Source organism: Cnephaeus nilssonii (genome assembly GCF_951640355.1).
Source record: "Cnephaeus nilssonii genome assembly, chromosome: 2".
Lineage (NCBI taxonomy): Eukaryota > Metazoa > Chordata > Mammalia > Chiroptera > Vespertilionidae > Cnephaeus > Cnephaeus nilssonii.
In genome coordinates, this window is record NC_137073.1 from 83,752,274 (window position 1) to 83,770,729 (window position 18,456).

General features: G+C 38.6%; 1 protein-coding gene across 1 annotated transcript in view; it reads right to left on the bottom strand.

Moving 5' to 3' along the window:
* The window catches only part of ZSWIM6 (zinc finger SWIM-type containing 6), a 201,131-nt gene that overhangs the window by 37,309 nt on the left and 145,366 nt on the right, over positions 1 to 18,456 (bottom strand). The window contains exon 4 of the mRNA XM_079794235.1: positions 15,906 to 16,056. Coding sequence (XP_079650361.1) covers positions 15,906 to 16,056 — 151 coding nt within the window. The remainder of the gene's footprint in view (positions 1 to 15,905; positions 16,057 to 18,456) is intronic.

The following is an 18,456-nucleotide window of genomic DNA, read 5'->3' on the forward strand; positions in this document are numbered from 1 at the left end:
AAACCAGCTGGCCCCCACCCGTGCACCAGGCCTCTATCCTATCTAATAAAAGAGTAATATACAGATTGATCATCACTGCAACACACAATATAGCTGCCCCCATGTGGTCAAAGATCCTGCCCCCAGGTGGACACAAGATGGCCACCACAAGATGGCCAGCAGGAGAGTCCCAGATTGGAGAGGGTACAGGCTGGGCTGAGGGACAACCCCCCGCCGTGCACGAATTTCGTGCACCGGGCTTCTAGTGGGAATAATAATTCCTACCTACCTCATAGGGCTATTTGGACTTAAGTAAGATAATACAGTTGAAAACGGTGAAGTTCACCCAATTCCAAAAGGTATATTCCTGGCATGCCACTGTGTAGACTTCGGTGTTGAGGAAATTGAGACTCAAAGGTTAAACAGTTTGCAAGTGATTCTGATTTTCACTAGGGTTCCACATTCTACAGAAACTCAAAAGTTAACAGAACCCAAGTTTTTATTATTGGAGGGGGAAAAGCAGAAGTCAAAAGCAGAAGTGAAATGTGGTATAAGGAGAATATGAAGGTGAGGAAGAATCACTGTTGAACAAAAATTGTTAAAAATTAAGATACAGACTACTCTAGGACCGTGTTGCACTATTTCCTAATAATATAGATTCATTTTTGACAATTTTATCCCTTTGTCCAACATAAGGGATAAAGTTAACTGAAATAACAGAACTTCATTTTCACACATTATTATATTCTACACTGTTAGAGATATTTGGCATTTGGAAAATGACCATTAAACCATGCCCTGGTTATCTATTATTATGTACAAAAAACCCTGACTTAATGCTTACCACAACAATGTACCACAGTATCTCATGATTCTGTAGCTCAAAAATTCTCTCTGCTCCTTATTCCTCCCTGCCCCAAAATGGCCTCTCCATGCAGAAACCAAGGACTTTCTCATGAATATATTTTAGCTGGAAACATCTTAGCCTGCCTCAGGATAGCTAGACTTTTGACCTGGAAACCCAGGTCTCAATGATGGAACCCTCTGAGAGGCAGGAAGTGGATGCTGCCAGTCACTTATAGGCTTGCGCCCAGAAACTGGCCCAGCATCTACTCTGCCATATTCTGTTGGTCAAACATTCATAAAAACTGCCCAGGTACAAGAGGAGAGAACACAGACCCCACATCTCAATAAGAGCACCAAAGAACCTGTGGTCATTTTATTTATTTATTTTTCTTTTAAATTTATTTTTTCTTTTTCTTTTTTTTTTAAATTTCTTTATTGATTAAGGTGTCACATATTTGTCCTCATCCCCCCATTCCCATCCCACAACCCTCCCCACGGATGCCCCACCCCCCCGTTGACCTTAACCATTGGTTAGGCTCGTATGCATGCACACAAGTCCTTTGGTTGATCTCTCCCCCCTCCCCCCACCCTTCCCTATCCTCCCTCTGAGGCCCGACAGTCCGATCGATGCCTCCTTGTTTCTGGGTCTGTTCTTGTTCATCAGTCTATGTTGTTCATCATTTCCCCTAGATGAGTGAGATCATATGTTACTAGAAATATAAGAACCGAATGTGAGACGAGCAATAATAGTTATGCTGACAGGCAAATGAATCAGTCTGTAGTGAGTTTCTTTCTGGACCAACAGTTCTTTTGAGACCCAATTTCAATGTCCACCAGTTCCTTATGTGTACATGTCAGCACTGACTTTTCAGTTCTGGATGGTAGACAAATGGTGGTAATGCAGGTCCAACTCCCTCTGGTTTGGCCTCACCCGGACCCGGGACCCAGCCTCACCCGGACGCAGGGGCGCGTGGCCTCTCCTGGACCCAGGGGCGCGGCCTCACCCGGACCCAGGGGCGCATGGCCTAACCCGGTCCCAGGGGCGCGCGGCCTCACCCGGACCCAGGGGCGCGGCCTCACCCAGACCCGGGACTGTGGTCATTTTAAATCTAGTTATTTTAAATTACTAGAAAAAAATAATAAAATGTTATAAAGTTAAAATCTTTAGAAAATATTATAAAATGTTTGTTCGAATACAAAATGGAAAACAGGTATTTACCAGTGAGTATGAGAATGTTAGTTAAAATGATCAAATCTAAATAAACCACTCAACATATGAGAAGAGCTCCAAATCAAGGAAAAACAAACAAATCATTATAAAAACTTAACAGTATAGAAAGGATCCAACACATGCTGCAATATTAAGTGCTGGTGTGTAGGCTAATTTTTTACCCCTTTAAAGGAAAATCCTAACAAAAATTAGGTTATACATGTTAGGTTTCTAATTAAGAGTCCACATTTAAAGTTTTAAAATGCCTGTCTTTAGGGTACAAAGATCATTCCATCTAATTCAACGAACATATTTCTAAAAGTGAATGGCATTTTAACTTATCCACCTGACAATAATAGCTGCCATTTATTGAATATTTACCTGACACTAACCTTGTGCAAAGTATTTTATATACATTATCATATTTCACCCTCACAAAAAAACTCACTGTACAGATAAGGAAACTGAAGTTCAGAGAAGTGGAGAGGTTGTGCTGCTATTAAAAGATGGTAGCCAGGATTTGTTACCACACCCACATTCCCCCAAAAATCATTATTCTTAAACACTATGGTGTTTAGCTTTCTGCCAGGCTATGTGGTCAGAAAGTACTTCTGTAAGTTAGGATTCATATGTGCAGCTATGCATCTATGATTTCCAAGATAAATGTTTTTAGTCTTTTGACAGAATCATTATTCCCTTCCTCACATTTTAGCAGTATAATACAAATGACATATTACTGTCTAAAATTATGAAGGAGCCTTAAGTGTACAACCAATAAACCCTATACTTCAACCATGCTTTCTTATTCATGTATAGAAAGCATATCCAACAAAAACCTATATAAGTTCATCTAAATGGACCCTAATAAAACAAAAGAAAACCATTTTTTCAGGACTGACAGGCATAGCAAATAAATAATTTCACTGTAGATTAAAACAGCAGATAAACAATCTGAAGACTCAGCTTACAATTGAAATCAGTTTTCTCTGAGAATATGTTAATATCCAATGAGGTCCGTTAGGGGGGAGTTGTGTCAGCATTTCTGGGATAATGCACTTGCATGTGACGGAGTTTGCTTTTTGCCTGCTGGGGGGAGCCTTATGATCTGTGACTGAATAAATATGGCCATTCTCTAACTATTGCTACCCTGCCTCCCCCACCCCCCCATCTAAAAACTTGTTTGTAAAGTTCCTTCTACTCCATGTTTTTTTTGTTAATATGCAAATAAGTCCAGTGTTTAAAATAAAAGCTACACATTTTATAAAAAACACTTTGGAATTTTTGATAAATGTTGCTCTTTTCCCTATTTTCCAGGAGGTACAATGTGTATAATACTACTGAAGATAGCAAAGGGAAGGGAGCAGAGGACCAGGGCAACCAACATCACCTTGTTTACTTTTTATTTATTTTTTAAATTTGTCCATTACAGTTGACATTCAATATTATTCTGTATTAGTTTCAGATGTACAGCATAGTGCTTAGACAATCATGTACTTTTATCTTCTTTAAAGGTGAGAATAAGAAAGGTCAGTGAGTCCCTTTCTTCTGTTTCAAAGATGGAGAATGAAGACTGTTAAATGTATGGGAAGTTTAATTTCTACTTTTTAATATCATGTTTATTTTTATGAACTAGCAGCAAGCAAAGAAAAACAATCACTTCTGGTATTTCCCAGGGTTCCACAAATATAAAAACAATTCATAATATTTAACATATTTATTTTTGTTCTTAGAGGCTATTATAAGAGGCTAGAATTTCATTCATGATCCAATTAACTAATTATACTTATTTAGAGGCCACGAAATGCCTAATTGCAGTCACAAATAGGAGATCACTGGCATAATTAGTTGTGCTAGCAAAACTGTACTTACAAAATTTCTTGGGTCAGGCCACACAGAAACCGTAACCCTAATTATAGTATTGTTCTCAGTACAATTCAGTCTTAATATGCTAGTCACTCATGTTTAGAAAATAAGTTTAACTGGTAAAAACATTCCCCTTACTTTAAATTTGGTATGCTAGCTTCTTAATTCACTAAAACATTTCAAGGAAAACTTCAAAATAAAACTTCAGGGATACTATAAAGAGAGTTTTTAAGATCACTTAGGTCAAGCAGGGCTAAACCCTCAGCAAAAGGGCATTCAATCAGTAAAATAACCATCTTTTTGTTGTCAAGAAACAAAATAAGCCACATATATGCTAAAGCAGTTGAAGGGTATCCTGGATAATGTTCCTTTGGGCAAACCTGTGGCCCTTATCTAATATGTGGTCTTCCCATCCCACTTGATGTGTCAGTGCTACCGGGTCAATATGCAAGATTCATCAAAAACAGCCTGGCCTCACTAGGAACCTGGTTCTACAGGAAATAACCAAAGACAGCCAACTCACCGCTCACCACCCTTCTCATTTTCGAGGGAAGGAGGAAGGAAAGACAGAAGAAGACACAGTGATAGACAATGTCTTATTTTGATACGAAAAGAGTAGTCAACAGTTAATGAGAAGGAATGTGAGCTGTGGTAAACTCCAAAAACATTCTCCACGTGCTCTGCACTGGCTGTGTAAGGAAGCTATCTATGTAAACAGTTCCATGATTCGTCCAATAGTCCTGCCTCAAGTCTCTCTCTCTATATGTACATATACATATTTCTTTAGGTCTTCAGGATGCCTCTTCTCCACTGGATCTACTATCCCCACAGACAAAAGACTCTTGGAATGAGAAAGTGGTACGTGTATTATTTAAATTACCTTATTTTAGGCCTCAAGAATCAATATCATGCTCATATTACAGATAAGGAAACTGAGGTTCTATCTAAGCTAAGGGACCTGTACAGGGCTACACCGTTAGTAAATATGAGAATTAGAATCTGTACTTTTAAAAAGGGTGTCTGGCTCAAATAACCCTGTTCTTTATATTCCAATTGAAGGCTTTGAAAACTGAAACAGTCCTGGCAAGCTTATATTCATTTGTCCCTTTGAAAATAAATATGCTTGGTCAAGTCTGACAAGGAATTACCTTTGAATATATATTATAAAATGATACAGAATAGTATCTTGTAATATGAAATGTATTAGATCTATCCTCAAAATTTTCTGAAATGCATCCTACCTTATATAACCTCACTTCTTCTTGGGTTGTTTTAGTCTGTTTTGGACTGTTTTAATTTTCACTTACCTGTTTTCTAACTAGACAATAAGTTCCTCAATGGCAGTGCCTACCACAGGGCACTATAAACAACAGGCTTTTTTGTTAATTCACCTGCTGTTCTGGTAGGTCACTGCTGTCCACCAACCATATTTATAGGTAAGTGCTTCCCTGAGGCACTGATACACCTTTCCTTTTACTTATTATGGAAAACCAATTTAGGAAAAAATTAATCAGGAGCCCTACCAAAAATAATAAAATTTACCATTGGTTATCATTATAGACTATTTTAGCACTACGATTGTATAAGAATAGCAAGGAAAAAGCGTTTACAGTATCCTGTCATATTAGAACTGCCATTTTATTCATAAAAACAGTTTGTAATGCACTGACTTTTCTATGGAGTTCAGAAAGAACCTGTGATGGGTGCCCTGAGTTTCTCAGAGAATACAATGTTTCATTTTGCTCTAATTCATTCTATTACTGAATTAAACTTTGATGTATTGGTCTTGACAAGTGCTTCATGCTGATTGTATTGTGTATGATAGTATAATCACTCCCCATGCATTTCCCACTGGCTGGCTGATTAATGCAATAGATTACCTGCAGCACTGATGGCAAGAGGGAATCATTGCCCTTCTGTACTCTAAACTGTTTGTATTTCCAGTGTGCATGCGTACGTGTGTATATAAATGTGTTTTTACACGTACACAGGCACCCATGAAGATCTACCTATACATAGGTGGAAAAGGTGGGATAAACCAGAAGAAGAAAAGGAAAACTGACGACACAGAGAACATTAATGTCAATCATTTTTTAAAAAAAATATATTTTATTGATTTTTCACAGAGAGGAAGAGAGAGGGACAGAGAGCCAGAAACATGGATGAGAGAGAAACATCGATCAGCTGCCTCCTGCACACCCCCCACTGGGGATGTGCCCGCAACCAAGGCACATGCCCTTGACCGGAACCGAACCTGGGACCCCTGAGTCCGCAGGCCGACGCTCTATCCACTGAGCCAAACCGGTTCCGGCTCAATCATTTTTTTTAGTACTCGCTTCTTAATGCTTCCAAATAGGGTAGTATTATACCTCAATTATTCATTCACTTTTTACTCACAAATATTTACTGAGCACCAAACTCTAGCCAGGCACAATGTTTTTCTCAACCTTTATAGAAAAACAAACTTTAAAAATGTGTCACAATCAGTGTTCTAATCAGTGGGCAAGAAGGGAAAAGGGGGGAGGGTGGGATTATCAAGTGAGCACTAACACAGCGATGAAAAAGAATAGCTATGAAATTGGTTTAAATGCCCCAATAAAGACAAAGTATATAGTGAGTAGTTTATGGTTAAAAAACAACACAAAAATCTCTAGATGACTTGGTCTTGGAGATCAGACTCTTCTTGTGCTCTTGCAGCATTTTGAAAGCATTTCTCCTAATGGGATTTTCTCCCTGTTTCAAGCTTACATTTGACCCAAGTGCCCTTTAGACTCCTCCCACCCAAACCCTTCAGCCCTTGCTCATCTGCAAAGACTGTGGCTTCCAATCTAAGCCACTTCAAGACTGCTGATCGCTTTCACCTACCTAATTTATGAATGATTCTCACTCTCTCCTCCAGGTTTGCTGAAGCAAATTTTGAAATTTACTAGAGTAACCCAAAATGAAAAGGGTGGAAAGCATGACCCAGAGTCAACAAAGTCTGACTGGCCATAGCTCACCATCACAGAGATTTAGATTTCTATTTCAAAGGTTATCTTCAAAACAGAAGGCGTAGAAGTTCAGTGAGTTAGCCACATTTTAGACAACTACTATCACTACTCCTGGCTATTTACCTTTAGCTCAGAGTCTGAGAAAATAACTGGAAAAACAATTACTAACTCATCCAAGCAATTTAATGTCAGAAGGCACCTGTATTTTACTACAGAATCCTATTCTTACTTCAATTTGGAATTTTTAAATAAAACAAACAAAATTATACAATTACCAGACAAGATTACAGCAGCCTCAAAAAAATTCATCTGCTGCAAATCACTTAACAGCCTGTCTTCCCCCTAAAATATGTAAGAGGAAATTCTTTACATGAATAAAAAAGTTATTCTTTGGTACATCTCTAAGAAGAGCAGCTAGTTAAAAGTCTATAAATATGACTATCAAGCATGCATTTTGAATCTCAGAATCCTTTGTTCTAGATAAATCTTGGTGGAAAGCATAGTCTAAAGTGGTGAAAGTCACTTTGCTGGAATTCAGAAGAACCTGCCCTCTCTTCCTTTCCCTCCCACCCTAGGGCTCTGTGAGGCAGTGTCTGAACAGCCCCTGTCTAAGGGATAACCAATATTAATCACTTCCCTGGATTCTCCCCAACCCTCATTAACCTACCTAAGCTTAAATGAACTATGAGAACATTTGTAAAGCACCTGCTTGGTACCAGCACCCAGAGAACAGTGTATATGTACTAGTATGTGGCTGCCTCAGGCCTGGGCTTCCACTTTTCATTCTAGCTCCTGGCATCCCTGATTCCTGTGAAGCCCCTGGGAATCTCAAGATTGTTTAAATGAGGCTTCTCAGACCTTGTTAATTTTTGTATGCTCCACTTCAGGGTAAGAAATGGTGCAAGGAAATTATCCCTAGCCTTTCTTCATTTTCATTTTCACACTCTTGAGATCCACAATCTAGCAAGGAGACTCCTCCAGCTAGATTTCCCTTTGGTGGCAATTTCTTGAGGACAAGTGCAATACTAACTCTTAGGAAGTGAGAAAAGTAAGGAGAACTTTTCTAAAATTGTTATGAGGAAGAAAAGGACACATTTTACTCATGCTCTTACATTCCTATTAGCCACTAATTTGAGAGTAGTATCTACTACCAATGGACTTATGGACTAAATAAAAAGACAGCATAAAAAAGTAACTGGAACCCATTCTGGTACAAATAATGTACCAGCATGCTACAAATATGATATAGAACACTAAATGATACAATGAATCATAAGGCATCTTAACACCTAATTAAATCTCCATGGTATTTAGAACAGAGTTTTATAAAAATATACAAAGGGGTGACCTCAAATTATCCAAATATCTAAATACCTTATACAAATTATCCAAATATCTAAATACCTTATATGACTATCATTAAGACTCTCCAACTGGTTAGATAATAGGATCAAATGATCTGTAAAGCTCTCTTTTAATCTTGAGAATCTACTATTTTATATTAATATTTAAACTGTTTTCTCTTTATTTCCACTTTCCCATACAGGGTACCAAATGGATATTAAACCTTAGCAGCTGCAGTCAAAAGAAGCATGATTGACCGCATTACACAGTATTTATCATAGGTTTGCTAACTGTACAGAAATATGCCTTCTCTTTTGGTTAACTTCTGATCCAAACTAGAAATTACTCTGACTACTTAAAGAAGCAGAGAATAAACCCCTCCTTCCCATCCCCAGACAAGAACAGAATCCAGAGGCCTCTGACCCAAGAACACAGAGGTCTCAGTTTTAAGAGACAGAAAGCAGTAAGATCATACAACAGAGAAAGAAACCAGACCCCAGTAATGAGGACCCAGCAGCAGATACCATTCTGAGAACAGTGCTGGAGGGAAGCAAAGCCTCCTGAGCAATACAATTGACAAAGCCTGTGTATTTAGAGGGAGCTCTGAATAACAAGGGGGAAAGCAGAGACTGAGACAGGAACTCACAACCCCATTCCAGAGCGGAAGAGCCCAGCCTATGGGCAGGAAGGGTCTGCAGAGCCTACAGACCACATCAGGTAAACAAGTGCTGGAAACCATGTTATCATAGGCCAGTGATGGGCAACCTTTTGAGCTCGGTGTGTCAAACTTCGCCAAAAAAACTGAGCATAACTCGGGTAGTGTGTCACTTTGAGGAAAAAACATTATTTCGCAAATGTTTCATCCTCAGGAGCAGCAAATGTTTCATCCTCGGCATGCGGCCGCCTCGGCCGCACGTCATCAGAAATGGCTATGCGTGTCAGTGCTGACACGTGTCATAGGTTCGCCATCACTGTCATAGGGCCTTGTATAGATAGGCCAGGACAAAGACAGTAGCCTAAGGGTCTTCCCTGTCTCCTCAGCAAAGGGGACTGAAAAATTAGATCAAAACTTCACTGTATCCCATCTGCAGTATGTAATATCTTACCTAATAGACAAACATGTAAATTGACCGTAACTCTGCTAAGCCACCAGCCAATCAGGAGTGATATACAAGTTAACCCAACAAAGATGGCGGTTAATTTGCATACACAGGCGTTCTGCCCCATCCCCGGTCTCTCAGGGCCTCTGGGCAGCGTGGGAAGGCAGGGCCAGAGCAGAAAGAGGCGGCTCCCACAGCGGAAAGAGGCAGCTCCAGGGCCTGAACAGAAAGGGGCTGGGCCGGAGTGGAAAGGCGGTGCCGGCAGCCAGGGAAAGGAAAGCCCATTCTAGCACGAATCTTTGTACATCGGGCTTCTAGTCTTAATATATAATGCAGTTCTCAATGGCATATGCTTGCCTATTCTACATTAACGTGCTTGTTTTTTCAGAGTCTGAAATTAGAGAGTTGGAAACAAATGGGCAACTAGATGAGTTGCACTCTGCTGACCACTGCAGTCAGGACTGAGGGAGCAAGGATGGGCAGATCAGGCCAGGCAGCTTCTACAGCGTGGTTTACAGCCATCTAGGTATAATCTTCACTAGGTCCCCTGCTCTGCACTTAGCAGAGAGACTGCTTAACGAACGCATTATGCAGTCCTTTAAAAAAAGCTGAGGACAGTGTCTAGTTTGGTGGTTAAGTCTTTGAAGTCACTGACACCTGAGATAAAATTCCTGCTCTGCTGCTGTGACCTTAGGCAAGTTATGTAGTCTCTTTAAGCCTCAAGTTTTCTCAGCTGAAAAATTAGGGCTAATAACTTTAAGAATTAAATAAAACAATGCAAGAACTAAGTGCTTAGCATAGTGCCTGATGTAGTGGCTGGACTGTAATGGGAAATAAAACAAAGCAAAAATCTAGATCCTCTCTCTTTCTCTCTTCCCTTTGAAGTTAACATGGAAGAAGAACAAGGTTGGATTGAAGGCAACAATTTTATAATGAGTATGAACCCTTTATACCCTTCCCTCAATTGAGCTCATCCCTATCTTTGTTCATGTTATTCCTTCTTTCTGGAGTATTCCCTACAATTCACTTTCATGAACATCTTGTAAACCATGTTAAATTCAATCTGTACACATATTTGTACTAAAATGGGAATAAATTACCCTATCAAAGTGCTTCTCGGTTCATTCATGCCTGTTCTAATCTCTCGTGTCTCCTGATGGCTGGCAGCTCTCTAATCCCACCTTCCTACTAGTACCATTGTCACAATAAAATAAAATATTTCATACATCTATTCCTCTGGACATAGTAAGTGCTAAATACGTATTGATAGAGAAACCAGGGTAAGAATTCTGGAAAGAAGGCCCTGAAGTGGTAAAGTTGTATTCTCCTTGTACCCAAGGAAGACAAGCTGGAAGGTGCCAATCCCTGATAATGTGGTTCATTAGGACAGCAGTTGCAGCTACAAGGAAGTTTCCAAGTCTGTACTGACATCTTACTGCAAGGGGGCTCTGGGAATTGCTGTTTTCTCCATGGCACTAGAAAGGAGTTAAACCACACTGGAATGCTTTCTAGTTCTCAATGAGAAGCAGTTACTCCTTAGCCATTCACTAACCACCATCAACTTCAAAATGTGGAAAGCTTGAGTTTGAATTTACCACAGAAACTAAGGGGCTTAAAACAGTGTTTGTGTGTGTGTGTGTGTGTGTGTGTGTGTGTGTGTGTGTGTTGGGGGGGGGGTTAGGGGTAGGGGGGACAGAGGGGGTTCCTAGCCTATTGCTTTCAGAGATGTAAGATGGCATTTCCCAGAAATTTCTCCACAATTACCCCCCAAACCAGAGACTTTAGAATATTATTTCTGGCTTTGCACAAAAGGTCTTACTATATCCTCTAGAATGTGTAACTTAAGTATATGTTTTCTTCCTTATTCAAGAATAATGTTATGGGTAGCCCTGGCCGGGTGGCTCAGTTATTTGGAGCATCATCCCACACAATAAAAGACTGTGGTTTGACTTCCAGTCAGGGCACATGGTTTGACCCCAGGTCAGGGCACATACAGGAGGCAACTGATCAATGTTTCTCTCTCACACTGATGCTTCTCTTCCCCCGCCCCTTCCTCTTTCTCTAAAATCAATAAGCATATCCTCAGATGAGGATTAAAAAAAAAAAAAAAGGAATAATGTGGGAGGGTGTAGAATAGGCCCAGAGATGAGAGAAGACTACTTCTATCTGGGGATGTAGAAGGAACAGCATTTTCTAGATCCATGTTATAGGAATTTTTAGTATTTTAAATAAATGTGATCCCAATGGGTAAACTAAGTCCTCTACTGCTTACTGATTTCAAGTGCTCTGAGTCTGTAACCTACTCAATCTGTCCAGCAATATTATAGCTGTAGCTTAATAACAGTGGTCAAACTAACCTTACAATGAAATTTGAACTAGAAAGAAACATCTAACTATGGATATTTCTGCTAACACAGAGTTAGGCACCCAGATAAAAAGCTTTGGACAGAACTCAGAGGTACCATCTTTTCATGTGACCTGAGTGAACACAGCTCAGAGATGCAAGGCTCTTGCAATAACATCTCCCCCCAAGAAATAGGGTTTATATGCTAAATAGCAAAACACATGACTCAGCTTACAGAGAAAGTTAAATGTTTAAAATATGGGGGGTGGGGGTGGGGCGCAGGGGGTATTATGTAATACTTGAAAGTGAAAATTTAAGGCTTTTTCCCCATGATAAAACTGTAATTAAATCTTATTTAACTGTTTCCTCTAATGACATCCATTTTAATTAGGTTTTAATAAACTGGCAGCCACAACCTATAGTTTTAAAAAGCAAAGTAAAATTACAGTCTAGGAAACATTTAAGGCGAAGAGACCCATCAACACAGATGAGAGGTTATAATATATCCCCTCATACCGAAAGACCCCCACGGTAATTAAGTGTGCTGAATAGACAGCCATTAGGGCCAACCAGTAGGTGTACTGTCACCAATAGCACTGGGTTGTTCTTTGAAATCCCAAGTATTATCTGTGATCTGTTTTCCAAGAAATTTGCAAGTCACAGAATAACAAAAGCAATTCAAGAGGTGTGTGTTCTACAGCTCTACTAGTTGTGTAGCCTCTACCAAATGTGCAGCTTAGCTTCTACCATTGCAAGGGGCTTTCTGTTTTAAGATTTTAATACACACATTTTCTTATAGCTGATCATGACACAACAATACTCCTCTTGAGAAGGCTACCTCAGGTTTAAGAAAATGAACATTCATGTAGAGAAAGTAAAATTAATATATGAAAAACTGATTCACATACAAGACAAAGTATCTGCAAATGAGATGCACTAAACAGAAGCTTAATATGCATTTGTATTTATTTCATACTAGATTATGAAAATCAGGGAGTAAATCACAAAATTAACTCAGACCAAATGAATATCATAGGCACTTATTTTAGAAAAGAAGAACTGAGCATAATTAGTTCTTTTGTTAGCCTGAGAATGGGGGAAGAAATTGGGCCTGTTGCTACCTCAAAAAAAGTTTACATATATTTATCTGAAGTGAGAAAAAGTTAAGTGAATGCTGTTTTTAAAACTAATTTTAAATCAGCAACACTTAAATTTTAATAAATTACATATACTCAGAATATTGTAAATTTTGGGGAGGGGGAATATCTATCCTATAAAAAAAAATTTTTTTTTTGTAATCTGGCCAACAATCTGATGCCTCCAAACCCCTCTGCCAAGAAGCAGAGTTACTTAGCCAAGATTGTCTTACTTGTACTTTCGTCAGAGTAAAGCTTTCATGCCAGGAAATATTTTTTTTTTCTGGTGTATTGGTCATTGCCAGAAATGGACCCATCGAATCCACCGGTGCTAAGGAGTTAAGCATCTGAGATTTAATTGAACAGTTTCAGTTTTATTAAGCTGTCACAAGAGCAGCCCCACTTTGATAACAGTAGCTGCTCCAATTATGGCTTGGTTTAGGGTTGACAAGTGTAATGATTCATTCGTGGCACATGAGAAGCAATAAAAGGTTGTTTTGCATTACAGCTTTAAAAATGTGGGCACTTTTTTCATTTAATTTGTCACTTAGCTTTTGCTAAGAGGACATTTAAATTGCAGTAAAAGGCAAATGGGGCTTTTAGTTTAAATGTAATCCCCATATTTAAATGATCTGTAATGGCGCAGTGTTGGAGTGGGAACACTATTGTCTCACAGTGGGTCCTGATGGTGACATGTGACATTTGTATTCAAGTCCTGTATTATCCGTGTGGCTAAAGGGCTTCCAATTTCATTTCACAGCCAGAAGCCTGCAGAAAACACCAATTAACTTGCAGATCCCATTTGCCGACAAAACTCAGCCTCTTCTCAATGTCTGGCATCTGGCAGTGCTCAGCATTTAATTCCAGAGCAGAGCCTTGAAGCAATGTGAGCCCAGTGCAGGGGCACAAAGTCAAATTCCCCCATTTTATTAGGAACCAAAATCCTTTCCCTTTGTAGTCCAGAAGCAACTTTTAGTTAATTTTTTGGTGAATGAATATTAAGATGTGATAGCTATTGTTCTAAGTAGGATTCTTCACAGAACTCAGACCCCATTAAAACAGCAGGTGACCTCTGCTCACCACCAGAATACACAGAATTTATAGCAATCTAATAATTATTTGGGGACGGGGTGTGATGAAAGAAAACATAGGGCAAGAAGATGTACTCTTCATCCTGGACTGAAACCAAACTTGAATAGAGCCTGGTCCATAATTAGAAGGTCATCAGAGGGTATAACTAGAATCAGCTCATGGAAACTTCCACCTAATGAGAATTTATACTTTTGATTAAGGGTTGAGGTACATAATTTTCAAAACCAACTTGGAAAAGTAAGATGTGACTAATGGATTAAATGTGAACTATACAAGTTTTGGCTATATCAACTGTATTTATTTGATAACCAAAAAATTTAGTTGGTATTTTCTTCTTATTAGTTATTTGTAATTCTAAGCTTCTCTAAGTACCAAAGTTCTTTGAATTTTATTCATTTAATATTAATCCAATAATGTTTTCTTAAATGATTCCCTTCATTATAGTTTTTTTTAATGCTAGTCGTTTTTACCATCATAAACCAATTACTGAATTCAACATTTACTGTAACAAAATTGGGGATGGATTACTTAGGAAAGTCAAACACTCAGTATTCTATAAAAATAGTTGTTTAAACCATGCATTATACCTATGTTTTCTAACCACTATAGCATGCTCCCAAACATCCCTCCAATACACTGTAACAATCTACTGACATTACAGATTAATTGGGGGGGAAAGGCCATCACCTTTATTCTTTCAGGTCCCCAAGGAAAATACCAAGATTAAATTGACATTTACCAAGAGTTGCCATCCACAGTCAAGTTCCTGAACACACATCCTATTAATGGGAAGAAGAAAACTTGCATGTCAAATTCTTTACGAACTTGTTGCATAACCCTACGTCATACAATGTCATCTTATGGAAGTCCCTTAACCTCCTCAGAATTTAGTTTCCTTTTCTGTAAAAGAGTTCATCTCAAAAGTCCATTCCAATTACTATGACCATGTGGTATCTTCATCAACAAGTTTCACTTGGTCTAGAACAGATATGGGATCAATTAGCCTGATGTGTTCCCCCATCATTAGGAAAGATGAAGACAGGTATGAAAATGTGAAGAGTTCTACTACTCAACTGCATTTAGACCAGGATATTTTAGTAAATATACCCAGAACTTAAAATTAATACAAACAAAATAAAGTACTTGTTAAAAAACTCCATTCGTCACATAGATTTCTTAATAGAAAGACAAAAATAATAAGTAAATTATTAATTCCTTATCAATGAGCATTAGGTAACAAGAGTCATCACCCAACATTTATCAGTGAACATGACAGCTGTTTCTCCTTTTTTTCAACCACCTGCTGTATCAGTATCTTTACCACCAAGGATTTGGAAAGCAATAAAAATTAGAGTCTGCTCTATATTTTTTATTCTTATGATCATTAGTTCATTTTAATCTATAACAGTCAAAATATAAAATGAATGTTCAAACTACTTTTGATATTTTTAATGTAGGCAAAAGGGAAAAACAGCCAAATTTTAGCTGAATTGATTGCAATGTTACTCTAGAAACAAGAAACTAGCTCTTTTAGAGGCCTGGTGCATGAATTCGTGCACGGGTGAGGTCCGGCAGGCCAGACCCTGCCGATTGAGCCAGGCCAGCTGGGGGGGGGGGGGGGGGGGCCCTGCGGGCAGTTGGCCGGCCGGCCCCGCCCCCTGGTCGAACTCCCAGTGGAACTCCCTGTCGAGGGGACAATTTGCATATTAGTTTTTTTATTATATAGAATACTTATTTCAAAGTAATACAGTTTCTCAAATACTTAAAGGCTGATTCCTGTGCTCACTTTCCTTAAGATCAGACAGTTCCCTCCAAACCCTGCCAAGATTGTTTCCTGCAAAGTCCTTATTCTCCCTATCTTCTACCCAGTATATAATGGCAACAAGTTCATATATGAGTAGAGCTCTCTCTTCAGCAATACACTGATCGTGCTCTTTAAACATTCAACCTGGTCTTCAACCATATAACTCAATGGCAATCTGTCAGGAAACTTATATTTACCCAGCTCATCCCAGAGCTGCCTATATTTGTCAGTCATCGCAGTGCCTTGTTGCCTCCAAAGTGACAGACGAGGATCAGCCATGAATTGCTCTGTTATCAAGGTCAACATGCGGGCCCCATTAGAGTCCCTCATCTTCAGCATCTCCCGAACCTAGAGGGGGAAAAAAAAAGACTTTGAAAAAAATGTTCAAAAACAAACAGCAATACAGAGACAGATCACTTTTCTTGGGAAAGGGGCAGTTAATTCTCGACACCAACTCTCTTAAGCAAACAAAAGTTGTTAAAACTGGTTTCTACCCTAAATGGTAATTGAATCAACGAACTGAAACTGACTCTTAGTTTTTCTATATTGTTTTAGAATCCACAGAAGGAAAGAAATTTGACTAACTTCCAGTTCAAAAAGAAAAATTGCTAGCTTCCAGAAAAACAGTACCAAAACCAACAAGACAAATCATTTGGCATCTTTCTGACTCCCCAGTTGATTGCACTTCCCACCAGAAGAGGCGAGCCTAAAAAGCAAGCTACTAAGAACTCTGTTTATAATAGCATCTGTCCTGCAGAGTTTTTTAGAAACAGTTTTATTGAGACAAAATTCAAATACATACAATTCACCAATTTAAACTGTGCAATTCAGTGGTTTTAGTATATTCAGAAAGTTGTGCAACTCTTCAATTTTTGAGGTAAATCAGTAATTTCAGTAAGATCTCTCTCACCGAAGTTCTTTGACATAAAGAGCAGCATCATATTCATTTTGATGGACTATTTCTGCAATGGTAAAAGGAAAGTGAACAGGGCTGTCGGTTCAAGAACTCTTTTGGCTCTGAACAAGCAATCCACGAAGCAAAATCATAACCAGGGCCCTAGGAAGTTCTCAGTCTCTCACGCAGGAACCTCGAGCTCTCTGTCCATTACTCTTGTGCTACATTTCCAAAATAAAAGAAAGGCAGAAAAGAAACACAAGGCTAACAGGAAACCCTAAATGAATCCATCCTTTCCAAAAGTGCACAGCTATGCGTTCAACAAGAAGCCCAGCTGAATACCAGTTCTCTCTATAGGAAATTCCTAGAGCAAGGTCATGAACAGTGGAAAAGGAGAGGTAGGTCCTTTGATTCAAGATTCTCTCTTTGTAAACAGCAAATGAGGAGGAAATGGCAGCTCTTCAATAAAGCATCTCAAACCTCCAGATCAATACATCCTGCCTAAGGCTTGTACCCTGACAAGTGATGGAATCCCCTCATAGGTTCTAGAATGTGAGCCTTGTGAAGAACTAAAAAGCATTTCTACAGTAAATCACAAGGGTTATGCTTCCAGGAAGGTGATCTCAGTAATCTTAAAAAGGAATTTATTACTAACATGGAAGCACTAAAAATTCATGAAAAGATGAAGACTGGAAGAAAGAGAGGGTCGTGCCATTTTTGTACATCATACTTAAATTACATTTATACTTACCATTTAATCTTTATAACAACCATGTAAAGTAGGCCAGATTATAATCCCCATTTTATGAATTATAAAACCAAGTTAAAGTACAAAGGGCTAAAGGGGTCAAATATATGGTGACAAAATCAGAACCCAGATCTGTCTTAACTCTACTGAATACTAAAAGTTATGCCATTCCCAAATTAGAAGGTGATGTTAGTTCATGTGTCACATGTAATATATACATCATATAGAGATGAAAACTACTAATGAAGGCCAGTCTAACACCTCTTTCACACTGCTTCCACTAGGCCTCTGATGGCATGAGACTATGAAATACTTCCAGTGTGTCTAAATATACTAAACCTTTAATAGTTACCACTATATCAAGTTTGATTTAATGTTTACTTTCCTGATAAATTTCTAACCTATTACGCAGCTAGAAATAGCATTGAAAATAAGCACTAGTAAGCATATAAACCAGTACTATTAACCAACACTCAAGTACTATATCTATAGCATAATGGTAATTAATTTTCAGACTGTTGACTCTGAGGCATTAAAGGAGTTTGAAGTGCCTATAAGTTACTAAAGATGAGTAAATGATGAGTAAATAATTTTAAAGTTAAGTGTATTTTCTGTAAATGTAATCATCAGAAAATTGGCAATCTCTGTATGGTATATGCCGCAAGGGTGGAGGAACCTTTTTTTCTGCCAAGGGCCATTTGGATGTTTATAACATCATTCTCAAGACATACAAAATTATCAGCTTAAAAATTAACTTGTTATATTTTGTCAAACATTTAATTAACTTACCCCTAATGCCTTGGCAGGGCCAGACCAAATGATTTTGTGGGCCTTATAACGGGCCATGTGCTGGAAGTTCCCCACCCCTGGTATACGGAATAAGTCTTTATTAAGAGAATATTATGCATCAGAATACACTATTTTTTGGCCATAACCAGTAACAGAGTTTACTCTAATTCTTCTGAACTGAAAGACATATTTTAATTATTATGAATATTAGAAAGATTACTTAACAAAAGTATCAATGTACAATTATCTGTTCCCTTAAAGCCAAACTGAATATAATACCAATAATGATGGCTGTAACTCCAATGAAAAAACAATG